This window comes from Nannospalax galili, unplaced genomic scaffold, assembly GCF_000622305.1.
Source record: "Nannospalax galili isolate Female #2095 unplaced genomic scaffold, S.galili_v1.0 scaffold408, whole genome shotgun sequence".
Classification (NCBI taxonomy): domain Eukaryota; kingdom Metazoa; phylum Chordata; class Mammalia; order Rodentia; family Spalacidae; genus Nannospalax; species Nannospalax galili.
Genome location: NW_008358662.1, coordinates 1,110,645 through 1,127,098, shown reverse-complemented (window position 1 = coordinate 1,127,098; position 16,454 = coordinate 1,110,645). Strand labels below are relative to the sequence as shown.

At 35.9% G+C, this 16,454-nt stretch overlaps 1 protein-coding gene across 1 annotated transcript in view; it reads right to left on the bottom strand.

The window, feature by feature from the left end:
• Mycbp2 (MYC binding protein 2) overlaps positions 1–16,454 on the bottom strand; it is a 343,026-nt gene that overhangs the window by 125,161 nt on the left and 201,411 nt on the right. The window contains 7 exon segments of the mRNA XM_029558112.1: positions 4–51; positions 1,951–2,038; positions 2,820–2,938; positions 4,009–4,234; positions 7,140–7,358; positions 7,929–8,029; positions 9,140–9,282. Coding sequence (XP_029413972.1) covers positions 4–51; positions 1,951–2,038; positions 2,820–2,938; positions 4,009–4,234; positions 7,140–7,358; positions 7,929–8,029; positions 9,140–9,282 — 944 coding nt within the window.

Genomic DNA, 16,454 nt, shown 5'->3' with positions numbered 1-16,454 from the left:
CCTGCAATGCAGCCTCTTCAAGAATTTCAAGATCTTCCTCCAACTCATTACCTGCTATGCAAATTAATGTTTTATTAAAATATACTAATAACCTTTCCAATTCTGTGCATTCACTATCTTTTTACAACCTCACTACTGTAGACTGAAAAGATTTAAAATTCTAGATAAATCCAGTAGTTTACACTGTAAAATATATGATAACTTTGGTATTGAATATAAGCTATATCCTTCAAGGATCAAGGAACATCTACTGAATGGTGTGCAAAATTAGAGAGACAGGGTCTCCTTGTAACCCAGTTGCCCTGGAACTAGCTGCATAGACCAGACTGGCCTCAATCTCACTGAGATCCACCTGTCTCCCAAATGCTGGGATTAAAGGTGTGCACCACCACATTCAACCAAAATATATTTTATTTACTGATTTTTCTTTGACAGTTTAAGTTACGAATGTTAATGTCACTAAAGAGGAAATAGTCAAATGGAATAAAAGAAGTGTGGAATAAACATTTCTCTCTTTATTATCAAGACATTTCCCTAGGGATTTCCAGTATCAATAGCTTCTTATGCATTATTATTCTAGTAACTTCACAGATAAATCTTAACTCTATATGTGTATGTCAACATGCATAAACACATATATAAAGTTGGGTGTTCAAGAATAGATTTTCTTCTGTCACTTGCTTTTCTCATTTAATATAATCTGGACAACTTTCTCAGGCCATATAGCTGCATTTTCTTTAATAGCTGCACAGATGTGCCATTATCTATCTAGCCAGGTTCCAAAAGACAGATATTTTGGTTGCTGCTAGATTTTGGAATCAAAGCACAGCTATATTCACCCTTCTTTCAAAATATATTGTTTGATCATTTGTGTAAGCATGTATTAAAAAACAGCCATGTGAAAAAGTATATACGTGGTCATGCACCAACTCTGGCTCTTAAAATCTTTCCACCCCATCTTCTGCAATGGTCCCTGAGCTGTGGTAGGAAAGGTTTAATATAGGAGTCCTATCCAGGGTCACATACTCTGCAGTTGCTTATTCTCTAAAACTTAGCCAGTTGTGGCTTTCTGTGAACCCAGTAAAGAACAGGGGAAACGGGCAGCAGACCCCAACCTGAGCCAAGGAACTATTGGCAAATGATTACTGTGGGGTGAGGAACTAGATCTTCTTTAAGGGTGTGACTCTAGATAGGCTGACTAGACTCCAGTGGCTGAATTTGCACCAAGGGACACCTGGGTAAAAATGCTTGACCAGATAGGATTTAACATATATGACAGAATGCCTGAAATCTGGTATGTGTGGGGAGGGCTATGGGGGATGAGTCTAAATTTGATTAAAATGTATTATATGAAATGCATAGAAACTCAATAAAAATATTAAAAATGAACAAAAAAGAAAAGTATATACATGGAAACTTTTAACAGTTATTGACAAAGTTCCTCCAATAAGGGTGTTAACAATTTTCTTCATATATGAAGAGAATAAGAGTTTAAATAAAACACTGTCATATTTCTAACAAATACACTAATATTAAGCAGAATTAAGGTAACTGAGAAGACTAAAAGGGATGAAGTCAGAATGGGACCTAAGAAGAAATGACAAAGAAAAAGGTGAAGAAAAATAATGGAAGGAAATAATGAATGGAATGGGAAGGTTGGCATCAGAGGAGGTACAGATGGACTTTAAGGATAAATATGTGAATGTGTATGTTTATGTGTGTGTATAAGGAGAGTACACACATGTGTGCACCTGAATAAATGAAAAAAGATTTTACAGAACCCTTCAGTTTCCTTTTAAACAAATTTAGACCCATCAGTACATTAAACAACTTGGTTATATGTGGTTATAGAAATGGTGTTGAAAACTTATCTTCACATGCTTTACAATAAACATGCTTTACTCAAAATTTCTTCTGAATCATAAACACCTATTACTTAACCAGACTCACCAATAGGAAGTGCTAGATCCTTCTTCATCAAAGCTGCTGCACAAACCCCACCAAGATTGGCTAATTCTTTTTCTAGCTGAATAACTCCCTGTAGAAACGCAAAAAATTTGCTGCATTAAAAATTTTATGAATGTGCGTTATGAAAAAAAAGGTAATTCAAATTCAGGCATTACCTTTGAAATTAGAAAGAAGAAGCAAGAGATTGAGTACTTTGCCACATGTTGGTAGGAGGTTTGGGTTGACAGCTCCAAAGTCCCAGTCATTTTTTATTCATTATTTAGGGGAGTATGCCCTTGGATTTGTTTTAGCGTATGCTTTAAAACATTTAAAAAATTCGTAGTGGGGCTGGAGAGATGGCTCAGTGGTTAAGAGCACAGACTACACTTGCAGAGGACCTGGGTTTGATTCCCAGCACCCACATGACAGCTAACAATTGTCCTAAATTCCAGTTCCAGGGGATCCAACACCCTCTTCTGACCTCCACGGGCATTGCACGACATGGGTGCACTTACACATCATGCAGGCGATATACTGATACACATAATTTTTTTTTTTTAATTTGTAGGAAGTTTGTCCCTTTTGTGAAGTCCATTTCTGTTATGTACTCAGAAAGGTAGGGTCATGTGAGCAATTTCAGCACAGGCAGAGTTACACTTCAAAATTCAGCTTCACTTATATGGGGTCATGTTGCATAAACTCAATTATCTTCATGTATTAAAAGCAGCAAAGGATTACTATACATAATTAAACTACAAAATATTTTAAATTATAAACCTCTAACTTGTAATGACTTTAATTGACTTTAAGTCAATTGGAAGTCTTAAATAGGCAACTATCCTTACCATAATGGAAAGATAATTAGTTTTTACCTCATCAGGTCCAGGACTAAATTCATATCCAATCGCAAAGCACTTAAAACCATAGAAGGAAGCTTTGTCATCTTTCACATAATCTGAAGCAGTTTCCAGTGAAAAAAGCGCTTCATTTCCTAAAAAAAAAAATTAAAAAAAAGTGCATATAAGAGAGTGTGAGAGAGTGAGAGCAAGAGTAAGAGAGCTAGAGAGTGAGAGTAACTGAGAGAGAGAGAATCCAAACAAGAAAGCATAAGTGCCAGTCCCTGATAGTAAGGTCTAAATCTGAAATAACTTGCTAGTTTTTTCTGTTTGAATTAGGTAATCTTCCACCCTGGCATCTAGCTTTTTCTGATCTCTTCACAGATCAACCAGTTAATCAAACAAAGGTGGATCAGAGTCAAAGGAAAAAGTTTACTTTTAAAATATTTTATCTATTATTTTTTATTCTATGTATATAAATGTATTGCCTGCATGTGTATAAGTGCACACATGTTGTGCAATGTCTATGGTGGTCAGAAGAGGGTGTTTGACCCCCGGGAACTGAAGTTATGGATAGCTGCTAGCTGTCATGTGGGTACTGGGACTTGAACTTGGATTCGCTATAAGAGCAGTCAATGCTCTTAACCGCTGAGTCATCTCTCCAGTCCAGGAAAAAGATTTTAAAATTTATTAAGGCAAGATTAGGAGAGAGATAACAAAGCTTCCTTCAATGACTTTATAAAGTAGCTATAGATTATTGGTTAAAAGTAGAAGACTCCACAGAGAATAAAGACTTTAGAAAACTTTCTTTTAAAAGAGAGGCCTAAATATCAGAAATAAGTATACACATTTACAAGCTCTTACACACACCCACACCCACATACATACCATACATACACACAAACACAAACACATACACACACAATCTTTAAAGGAAGGACTGGAATCAAATTCACCTTTTTTGTAGCTTGGTCTCAAATACACAGAGGGCTCAGTATCGACATTGTTCTTTATTTATTATTTTCATAAAATCTTCAAAACAACCCCCCCATTCATATTATAGAATGCCCTTTGCCCAGCACATCTTATTTATTCTTTATTTGTAATCCAGACCCATAAGTCTTTAATAATTTCCTCTAAAATTAAGCATTTTCAAAATGCATCAGTAATGTACATACATGTATCTATTTTATTCCATAAAAGAGAGAAGAGGAAAAAAACTTACCTGGTAACACTAAGACCATAGTTGGCCACCCAGAAGATCCTGAAAACTTCTTTAGTTCTATCCATGAATTAAGATTTTCATGAACAGATATCAATTTTGGTCCATAACCTGAATTCTGAATAGTTCTAACAGGAATCAACAAACGAAGGACATCTTCTGACTGTGCAGTACCACACTGAGGGTCAAATTCGATTGTCATCCACCTGACACATTCTGGGAATGTCACCTGGCAACAGACAAGGGAGCATGAACATATACACACACACACCTGTATCTGCGTATGTATGTATACTTTTATTAAATGAAAACAGAATGATAAATTAATGATAAAATCAAAGAAAGAAGGAAGGAACAGAGTAGTGGAAACTGAAAAAATCTTTATTTGTTTTATGATTCGATTTTGGACTGTATAATTATTTAAATACTTAGAAAACAAAATGGAATTTAAAACAAATTCCTAAAAATTTAAATTTAATTAACTAAATCACCCAATTTACTTTAAAACAAAGCAATTTCACATTTTTCTTGGGATAGACTTATGGGATAATATATCCAACTACCAACCCATACACATAGTATACACACTCAAACCAACAATTAAATGAAGTTTTCATTTCAATATTTCCAATGTCACTGAACACAGGAACTCTGGATGTAGGATAAAGGAGATTCAGGAATCCCAATTGTCCTGATTATGAATTCATACTATTAATAAAACTCATAAGATAGTTTATCCTTTACAAGCTACATATATGTATAAATCTATTTATAAATGTATATATGGTACATGGGTATTAATATGTATGTGTGTGCATGTAAAAGGAATCAGGGCCCTTTTTAAAATTCTTTTAAAAGAAAATGGCTGGTTGCTGAGAGAAAAAAAATGTAATATAAACCTAAACACTGGATCATTCCAGAGAGGAAGGAAGCAAGGAATGACTACAAGGCGTTATCTAAAACACTCAGCAAGGTAAACTGAAGAGACTCTCCTTCGACAAAGACATAAGGTCCAGTTTCTCTAACACATAAAAGTTAAGGAAACCAAAAGATACAGAGATGGATGAATAGGTTTAAAGAGATTCAAAATTTAAAGGACCTTAAGAGGCCTAAGGAATTATTTATGTATTCATATTACTTATCATATTCAAATTCAAACTAACTCGTAAAATACATGATATTTGATGATATTAAGGAATTGTCTTTTTGGGTTTTTTTTGTTGTTGTTGTTTATTTTTGAGAAGGGGTCTTCCTACACCCCAGCTTGCCTGGAATTTGCTATGTAGACCAGGCTGACCTAAATCTCACAGAGCCTGCTAGAATCAAAGATGTGTGCCACTTCATCCAACAGAATTGTTCATAAGTGTGATTACATGATGGTTATTTCAGAGTGCCCTTATATTTTAGAGATATGCAGAAGAAAATATCATGAATTGCTTTACAATAATATAAAAAGGGAAGGATTGGGGAATAAATCAAACAGATTTGATTAAGAGTTGAAGACTTGGTCCTCAGGAGGCAGAGGCAGATGGATCTCTGTGAGATCAAGGCCACCCTGGTCCACAACATGACTTCCAAGTGGGCTGTGACTAGGGAGATCCTGTCAAACAGCAATCAACAAAAAAGTATTGAAGACTTGTATCTAGGGAAATGAGTAATGATGAGTAATCTATTGAACTGTTCTGAATATTTTACAAGCACACAAAAGATAATTAAATTGGTGAAATGCATGCCTTCTTATTAATTTATATATAGTTAGACAAACAGGTAAGAAGCACTTTTGAATACTCCACAATAACAATCTTAAATTTTAAAATGTTTTATCCATTAAATAAATAAGATGCCTAGTAGATTACATTAAATCTTTACTGGGTATATAAATTTTCAGAGATCAGGTTATGGTAGAAACAATGTCAGTGGTTAAGAGCACTGGCTGCTCTTGCAGAGGACCCCCGTTCCAGTCCCCACACTAACAGCAAATAAACATGTGTAACTCCAATATCAGGGGGATCTGAGACCCTCTCCTGGCCTCTTCAGGCAATGTACACAAATGGTACACTTGACATCCATTCAAGCAAAAAACTTATACACATAAAATAAAAATAATTAAATAAAATTTAAAACTGTAGACTTATGGGCTGGGGAGATAGCTCTGTTTGCAAAGGCCTTGAGGATCCCAGTCTAACCTATAGGGTCTTCATTAAAAAAATCATGACATGGAGGTGTGTGCTTTAATCCCAGAGTTGGGAAAGTAGAGACAAGTAAATCCTTGGAACTTGTTAGCCAGTTAGCCTAGCCTACTTGGCAAGTTCCAGGTCAATGAGAGACCTTTTTTTAAAAAATGTGGAAAATGCATAATGAATGACACTGTAAGCTGTCCTCTGGCTTCTGTACACATGCACAAACACGAGCATGCACACATGCATACATACACAAAAATATAATTTACAAATTTTATGACACACATTCACTAAAATTACAATATACAGCATGGAATTTAGCATTATATACTGTATTACAGTTATAAAAATGTCTCTAAACAACTCTTACAGATCTACCAAACTATAAAATCTATGAAGTTCTGTCTTCGTGTCTTTTGTATATCCAACAGTACCTAAATATCTGTGGATTCTCTATACTTACATATACAGAAAAGGTCACAATTCTGAACACAGTCAAATTATTCTTTCAGGTACCATTTAAAATCTCAGAGATGGCTCAGCAGTTAAGATCACTGGCTGCTCCTGTAGAGAATTAGGGTTTTGTTCCCAGTACCCATATGATACCTAATAACCATCTGTAACTCTAGTTCCAGGGGATTTGATGCTCTTTTGGCCCCTACGGGCACTGCACACATGAGCGCACGAACATATATGCAGGCAAAACACTCATACACATAAAAATATAATTAAAAATTATATATAAAAATCACCAGGCTTGGTGGTGAAGGCATTTAATCCCAGCACTTGGGAGGTAGAGGCATGCAGATCTCTGTGAGTTCGAAATTAGCCTGGCGTATAATGAGTTCCAAGCCAGCTGGGGCCACAGGGAGACCCTGTTTCAAAAAAACCCCCAAAACGAAAATCTCAAATCAAATTTTTGAATTAGAATTCTCACTGTGAACTGGTGAATACCTTATAGTGCATCACACAAGCAGGTTTGTACGGGTGCTCACTCTCTATGACGGCATAGTGATTGGAAGTTGTACAAGCTGAGAGACCTTGTTCAGGCTGGTTTCCTGTTGTGCTATCAGTTGACTGATTGGGATTGAATGCAGGGGGTGCATACTTCTGATTCAAAATGGCAACTGAAGGAAGCAATTGCTGAACAAGACCAAAGACTTCGACAGCAACCTAGTAAATAAGAAAAAAAGTACATAACGCAAATATGAAATTTATTTTAAACTACTGTAATTGTTCATAAAACTTATTAGTAACATTTTCCATCCAGAATTTCGATAGTATGTTTTTAAACAAAAATGTATTCCAAATGGACAAAAAGTTTCATCTTAGATGCTATATAATCTATATTTTAAAACCCTTGCTTTCCTGTGATCTGTAATAACAATTTTTTCTCAATTTTTAATTGTGTCAAAGAATCAACAGTTCATGATTTTTTTGTGTGTCTTATTTCACTACTGCAAAATACTCCTTTTTCTACTGCTGTTATTATTTAAGATGGAGATTTGGCATCAAGGTCATAAATTTAAAAAAAAACTCAGTTAACCTAATTTTTTTATATGTCATAGTTCTAAAATATATTTCCCATTCCCAAATTCTTCAAATGTGAAGCCAACATGTAAGTATAGTTTTTAATCTACAATCCCGGAATTCAAGGATTAATATATCTTTCAAGGAAAGATGAAACTCCTAAAACTGATCCATATTATAAGAGATTCAAAGTTACAGAATAAAATTACACACCTTGGGAATAGCAGCAGCTACTGGTCCTATGTAGGCTATGATAAGGGGAAGCAGCATGGAAAACAGACTGGAAGAGCTAAGCAGTTCTGGAATGTCATCAGCTAGAAAAGGCATTAAAATTATAGTTAGAAGGTAGTTTCATTGCACTGCATACATGCTATACTAATCCACATCCTATTTGAGAAAATACTGTTGCTATGAACTGTTTGTAAAGGACCTGGTACTATTTAGTCTAAGGGCTTTACTTGCACGCATTAGCTCAATTCTAACAGTAGATGCTTTTATCACCTCTAGTTTTTTGATGGTTAAGCTAAGATAAACAGTGTTTGTATATCTTATCTCAAATACTTAATGTGTCTTAAATACATGTATAGGTAAATGTTAGAGCTAGGATTAGAGCCTAGGTTAATGAGCCTAGAGTAATGATTTTAAACACAGCTATAACAGTGACATTAGGCAAAATGGAGAAGGTAATAGTCAATTATTTTTTTTCATCTGTTTTGTTTTGTTGTTATTTTTGTCTTTTTTTTTTTTTTTCGGCACTGAGGACCGAACCCAGGGCCTTGTGCTTGCTAGGCAAGCACTCTACCAGTGAGCTAAATCCCCAACCCCAATAGTGAGTATTTTTATACTGATAATTCTCCTAATTAATATAGAAGATACCTAGATAATTAGATGGAGAACAGGAGAAAGGTGGCAGTGAGATTACTGAGTTATTACCATCCATGAAAAGGAAGACATGAGTTTTCACTATGACAGCTTGAACTAGGTACTGGGAGAGCACAGAAAGAGGAAAGGAGCTTTCAGTGAAAGAATAGTCACAGAACCTAGGTGAATTTGAAGAAATACAGTTACCCAGACATTTGGGTGAATGGTGATACTTAATGGAAACAATGCACAAAAAAAAAAAAAAAAACAAAAAAAACTACTACTAAGGAATAGAGCAAAAGACACAGTTTAATCAACACAGGAGAGTTTTCTCTTACTGGGTGAACAAAGAAAATAAAACCATCAAATAATTCCTTTAGAGCACTCTTAAAAATCTACACCTAAGTAAGGAGAGCTGGAGTGATCCAAAGTCAATGCATGTATAGCTGGATATAGAAGAAAACACTCTGGGATTCTACAGATGACTCCTCTTTAGTAACTGCACAAGTGAAGGATGACATATTCTATACTATGACTATAAAAAAAGGAAAAGACAGTCTTACCATCCACAGCAAGAGCTCTGTGCAACAGGTCCTTAGCAGCCCGAACAACAGTGCTTACCACAGAGAGAGCTCTGCTACAGTTTTTATCTTCTTCATTGGCTTTACTTAGAAGTTGAGATTGTAAATCTCCATCAAATTCACTCCTATGACATGAGTAAAGTACAAGAACAGATTACTGTGGTAACTTGAGGAATCATATTGAACATATGTAAATCAGAGCTTCTCAATATAATTAAAGCAGAAAGCATTACAGAATTATAGTTTGGACAGTTTAGGAGATAATAAGGGATTTGAACAAAAACAAAGCAAAAACCATAAAATAGAGGATGCTATTTTAAATGAGATCAAGTTGCTCCTTGATGAACTGATATTTAACAAGAAATATGAATAAATGTGTCTTCATCTTTCCAGCTTATATTGTACCAAAACTCCTTTAGAAAAATGTTCTCTTCCATAGTTCCTTTATAATAAAGATATAAAACACGTTATATTTACTCATAATACATAGAGAGTATATGAAAAAAAAACTCTAGCATTAAAAAAAAAAAAAAAACTCTAGCCCTGGATTGTGTTTAAAAACAAACAACTGAGGCTACGGCTGAGATCCTAGCAGACAGCCTGAGAGGGTGTGCTCTAATGTCCATCAGTGTAGCAGCTGTGATCTCAGCAGACAGCCAGAGAGTGCTGGGTTCTGGCCTCCCTCTGGCACAGGGGCTGAGAACACAGCAGACCAACTGAGAGTCCCAATCCCCTCCCCTTAGGGAATTTCCCAAATTTTCACTGAGTTCCTGCTAATAGGAGTCCAAATCTTAGAAGGAAGTTTGATTATACCTGACTGGAACCTGACTTGGGCTTCAGTGGGTGCTCCTGAACAGCTGATCTTAAGCCATCAGTTCCCTCCAAAATAAAACCTGCGAGAACCTGAACCCTGTATCAACCAGCTTTACATAACCAATAAGGAAAGGACCTAGGCACCCCGATAATACATAGACAAGCGTACTTCAACCTAATTCTCATATCAGATCATAAACAACAAAAGAAATTCACATGCCAAAATCACAATGAAAGAATAACAAAATGGAAAGCCAAAACACTATGCACCCACCAAACTCCACCAGTCCTGTAAAGAGTACTACAAGGAGAACCCCCTAGAGATAACCCAGGACACTGAATTTAAAAGAACAATCATAAACATGATCAAGGAATTCAATGAATTTAAAGAACACACGAACAAACAAATCAAAGAACTAAAAGAAGATAGGGATAAACTTCTGATTGAATTCACAAAAGAGAAACATTGAAGAAACTCAGGCAGAAATGAAGAATGAAGTGTAAAACTCAATAAACCAACTTGAAACAAGAGGAGAAAGCCTCACTGCTAGAGTGAATGAAATGAAAAACAGAATATCAACACTGAAGGATAAAGTTGCAGAACTGGATCACTCAAGCAAAGACTACGGAAAATTTTAAAAAACACAGAAATGGAATATGCAAGAGATGTGGGACACCATGAAAAGACCAAATCTATGGATCATAGGAATAGATGAAGGAGAAGAATTTCAAATTAATGGTTGTGCTGGGTACCTTTAGTGTCAACTTGACACACCTGGGTTGAGGAAGCCTCAATTGGGGAATTTCCTCTATTGGACTGGCCTGTGGCCATGTCTGAAGGGCATCTTCTTGATGAGGGATATGGGAAGGCCCAGCCCACTGTGGATGGTGCCATCCCTGGGCAGATGGACCTGTGCTGCATAAGAAAGCAGGCTGAGCAGGGGCCAGGAGAGCAAGCCAGTAAGCAGCGTTCCTCCATGGCCTGTGCTCCAGCTCCTGCTTCCAGGTTTCTGCCCTGAGTTCCTACCTTGGGCTCCCTGATAAACTGTGACCTGGGAGACGTAAGCTGAATAAACCCTTTCATCCCCAAGTTGGTATTGGTCAGAGTATTTTGTCACAGCAATGAAGAAATAGACTAGGACAATGGTGTTGACCAGATCTTAAGATTGTAGGAGAATTTCCCAAAATTAAGGAAAGACATCTCCATACAAATACAAGAAGCACACAGAACACCAAATAGACAGGATCAGAAAAGAAACTCATAGTAAAAACACTAAATGTACAAAGCAAAGAGAGAATACTGAAAGCAGCAAAAGAAAAGCAAGTCACATACAAAGGAAAGCCCAACAGAATTACACCTGACTTACCAATGCAACTACGAAAGCCAGAAGAACCTGGACCAAGGTATCTCCAGTTTTACATGAAAATAGATACCAGGCCAGAATACTTTACCCAGCAAAAATGTCAATTATAGTTGAGAGGGAAAGAAAAATTTCCATGACACGAAAAAGCCTGAAAGAATACACGTCCACAAAACCAGCCCTTCAAAGAATACTTGAAGTAATACAGAGAACAGAGAAAGAAACAACTATACCCCAGGGGCAATGAAAGAAAATAAAGGTAAAACTGAGGAAACAAAAAATTAGACTGAGAACATAAACAGCAATCAAAAAGCACCTTTTAATAATAACCTTAAATATCAATGGACTGAACTCCCCAGTCAAATGACACAGGGTAAGTGAATGGATTAAGAAACAAAATCCATCTCTGTGCTGTCTGCAAGAAATCCATCTCACCTTCAAGGACAGGCACTACCTTAAGGTAAAAGGATGGAAAAGAATATTCCAAGCAAATGGCACTAAGAAACAAGCAGGGGTTGCAATACTAATATCTGACAAAACAGACTTCAAAGTAAAACTAATTAGAAGAGATAAGGAGGGTCACTTCATTCTGATCAAAGAAATACTCAACCAAGAAGATATTACAATCCTTAACATATATGCACCAAACTCTGGTGTATCCAAATTCATAAAAACAACACTACAGGACTTTAAGACACAGATTAACCCAAAATCAGTAACAATAGGGGACTTCAGTACCCCACTGTCTCCATTAAATAAGTCAACTGGACAAAGAATAAACAGAGAGACATCTGAATTAAATGACAGCATACATCAAATGGACCTAACAGACACTTTTCGAATATTCTACCTAAGCACCAAAGAATACATTCTACTCAGCACCCCATGGAACTTTTTCAAACACTGACCGCATACTGGGCCACAAAACAAACCTCAACAAATCCAAAAAAAAAAAAAAAAAAAGAAATAATTTCATGCATTCTATCAGACCACAATGCAATAAAGCTAAAATCAACACTGGACAAAGCCCTAGTCACTAAAGGAACTCATGGTGATTAAACAATACACTCTTAAACAATGAGTGGGTCAAAGAAGTCATTAAGAAATGAAAGAATTCCTGGAATTCAACGAAAAGGACAATACAACACATCACAACCTATGGGACTTTAAAAGCAGTCCTAAGAGGGATGTTTATACCTCTAAGTGCCTACTTTAAAAATTAGAAAGAGCCCCAATAAATGACCTAATACTACAACTTAAGACACTGGAAAAGCAAGAACAAACGAAACCGAAACCCAGCAGAAGAGAAGAAATAATAAAAATCAGAGCAGAAATTAATGATACAGAAACAAAACAATACAAAGAATAAATGAATCTAAGAGCTGGTTCTGGAAACGCTAAACAAGATAGAAAGACCCTTAGTCCAGTTAACCAAAAGAAAGAAAGAGCAAATCCAAATCAACGAAATCAGAGATGAAAGGGGAAATATCACAACAGACACCCAAAAGATCCAGACCATTATACGGGAATATTTTAAAAATCTGTATGCTACTAAACTCAAAAATCTAAAAGAAATGGATGGATATTTAAAATAATGGTAACTACCAAAGTTAAATCAAGATGAAACCAACAGTTTAAACATATAAGGAAATCAAAACAGTAATACAAAGCCTCCCAATTAAAAAAAGCCCCAGCCCAGATGGATTTATGGCAGAATTCTACCAGACATTTAAAAAAGACCTCCAACCAATACTACTTAAATTATTCAAGATGATAGAAAAAGATGAAGAACTCCTGAATTCCTTCTATGAAGCCAGCATCACTCTAATACCCAAACCGGGTAAAGACAAAAACCAAATAAAACTATAGACCCATATCCTTAATTAACATAGATGCAAAAATTCTCAAAAAAATACTTGCAAACCACATACAGACACACATCAAAAAGATCATTTACCATGATCAAGTAGGCTTTATTCCAGAGATGCAGGCTGGTTCAATATACTCAAGTCAATAAACATCATTAAACCATACAAATGGACTCAAAGACAAAAACCACATTGTCATCTCAGTAGATGCAGAAAAGGCTTTTGACAAAATTCAGCATGCATTTATGTTCAAAGTCCTAGAGGAAACTGGATTGGAGGGAATACATCTCAACGTAATTAAAGCTATATACAACAAACCTACAGCCAACATCAATCTAAATGGAGAAAAACTGGAAGCATTCCCATGAAAATCAAGAACCAGACAAAGATGTCCACTATCTCCACTCCTTTTCAATATAGTACTTGAAACTCTTGCTAGAGCAATAAGACAGGAGAAGGAAATTAAAGGAGTACTAATTGGAAAAGAAGTGGTCAAACTATGACTATTTGCATATGATATGATACTATACCTAAGAGATCCCAAAAGTTCTACCAGAAAACTCCTAGAACTGATCAACACTTTCAGTATAGTGGCAGTTTATAAAATCAATCTACAAAAATCAGGAGCCTTTCTATATACCAATAACAAGCAACTGGAGAAAGGATACAGGAAAACGCTCCAATTCCCAACGGCTGCAAAGAAAATAAAATATTTTGGAATAAATCTGACCAAAGACACCAAAGATCTTTATAATGAAAATTTTAAATTGTTAATGAAAGAGATTGAGGAAGACACCAGGAGATGGAAGGACTGCCCATGCTTGTGGATTGGAAGAATTTAATATTGTGAAAATGACCATCCTACCAAAAGCAATATATAGATTCAATGCAATCCCAATCAAAATCCGCATCACATACTTCATAGAATTAGAAAAAAAAATCCTTAAATTTATATGGAAGCATGAAAAGACACTGGATAGTCAAAGCAACCCTGAGCACAAACAGCAACGCTGGTGGGATTACTATACCAGATTTCAAAGTATACTACAGAGCTATAGTCATAAAAACAGCATGGTCCTGACACAAAAATAGACACATAGATCAATGCAACATCATTGAAGACCCAAACCTGAGTACACACAATTTCAGCCACCAGATATTTGACAAAGGTGCCAAAAACACATTATGGAGGAAAGACAGCATCTCAACAAATGGTGCTGGCAATACTGGATCTCCAACTGTAGAACGATGAAACTAGATCTTTATGTTTCACCTTGCACAAAAGTCAACTGTAAATGGATCAAAGACCTCAAAGTGAAACAGGAAACCCTAAACTATTAGAAGAAAATATTGGCAGTAACTTACAAGATATAGGCGTAGGAAAGGATTTTCTAAATCAGACAGAAGTTCCTCAGGAATTAAGGTCAACAATCAACAAGCGGGACCTCATTAAACTAAAAAGCTTCTGTACTGCAAAAGAAACAATCAAAATAGTGAAGAGAGATACCCACAGACTGGGAAAAAAAATCTTCCCCAGTGACACATCTGACAGAGGGTTAACATCCAGAATATATAAAAACTCAAAAAAAAAAAAAAAGAAGCAAGAAACCAAATGACCCAGTTAAAAGATGGACTAAAGATCTAAACAGAGAGTTCTCAAAGGAAGAAATAAAGATGGCTAAGAAACATTTCAAAAAAGTGTTCAACATCATTAGTAATTAGGGATATGCAAATTAAAACCAACCTAAGGTATCACCTTACACCAATCAGACTGGCTAGGATCAAGAGAATAAATGATACCAAATGCTGGTGAGGATGTGGAGAAAGGGGAATGCTTATTCACTACTGGTGGGATTGCAATCTCATGCAACCCCTATGGAAAACAGGGAAAACCCCTGTGGAGAACTCTTAAAAAACTAAAAATGAACCTACCATATGACCAGTTATACCACTCCTTGGCATATACCCAAAGGACTCATTCTATTATAAAGACAGTTGTATAACCATGTTTATTGCTGCTCTTTTCACAATAGCTAAGAGATGGGAAGCAACCTAAGTGCCCCTCAACTTACAAGTGGCTAACAAAAATGTGGTATATTTACACAACGGAGTTCTATTCAGCAGTAAAGAAAGATGAAATAATGAAATTTCAGGTAAAACGGTGGATCTAGAAACTGTTATATTAAGTGAAGTAACAGACTCAGAAAAATAAACAACGTATATTCTCCCTCATATGTGGATCCTAGTACTAAATCCTTTTAAATTCCATGTCCTTTTAATAAGATGATGCTGTACAGTAGTCTCTTCTGCATGAAATAACTGCCATCATCACGCCATCAGCTGTGCCTGATTGCTAAACATCATCACAATTGGGCTTGCTGACGGTTGTGCTCATTCATTCAAGGAGGGAAAAGCAGGGTCATTGAACCCTCACCAGAGTACTCACTTTTGCCAGCCAACTGTATGTAATTTGGCCCTAATCACACATGGCCTCCTGGATTTGAGAGGGCTAAAGTATATAATCTGGGGAAGGTTAGGAAGAGAAGGCATGACCCCTGCTGGGAAAAAGGCTTTCCAGTGTGCATACCCTCAGGTCATATATACACCTCAGTTATCTTGGTAACTAAGCTCAGTAAATTCATAGATTCCCCAGTAAAACTTTAATCAAACATATGCTTGACATTAGAACCTTAAAAGGGAATCAGCATTGCTTAGTATCCCTAGGAAAAGAATTCTCACAACAGATGGAAAATTTATTTGTTAATGCTATTATGTCTTATAATTATTAAAAAAAAAAAAAAGAAAATGAGAATGTAAAAGGGGTTAAAAGGATATGGGAATGGAGATATTTTTCAAAATAGAAAAAATGAGAAAGCCTAAGCAAGTGATGAAGGTCTGTGTAGGTTTGTTATATATAAAGGATGAGACAAAAATAATATACAGATAATCTTAAAATTTCTAAGGTGATAGTTTACTCAACTAGTTTAAGAAACTATATATATATTTTTTTTTTTTATTTGAGAATATTTGCTTTTTACCCAAGACTTATCTACATAGCACATGATAATTCAAAGTACCAGACTGGTGGAACTAACCTTATTGGATGTTCAACAGCCATAGTTTGAAGCCTATACTAATGTGGTCAGAGGGACTTAAAGGACAGTTTTTGCCCCTTGCCCTCCAAGGTTAACTAAGTTCCAGGGGACTATGGAGCATCTCTCAAAATGTCCTGTAACTGTGGTGAGCCACCTGTCC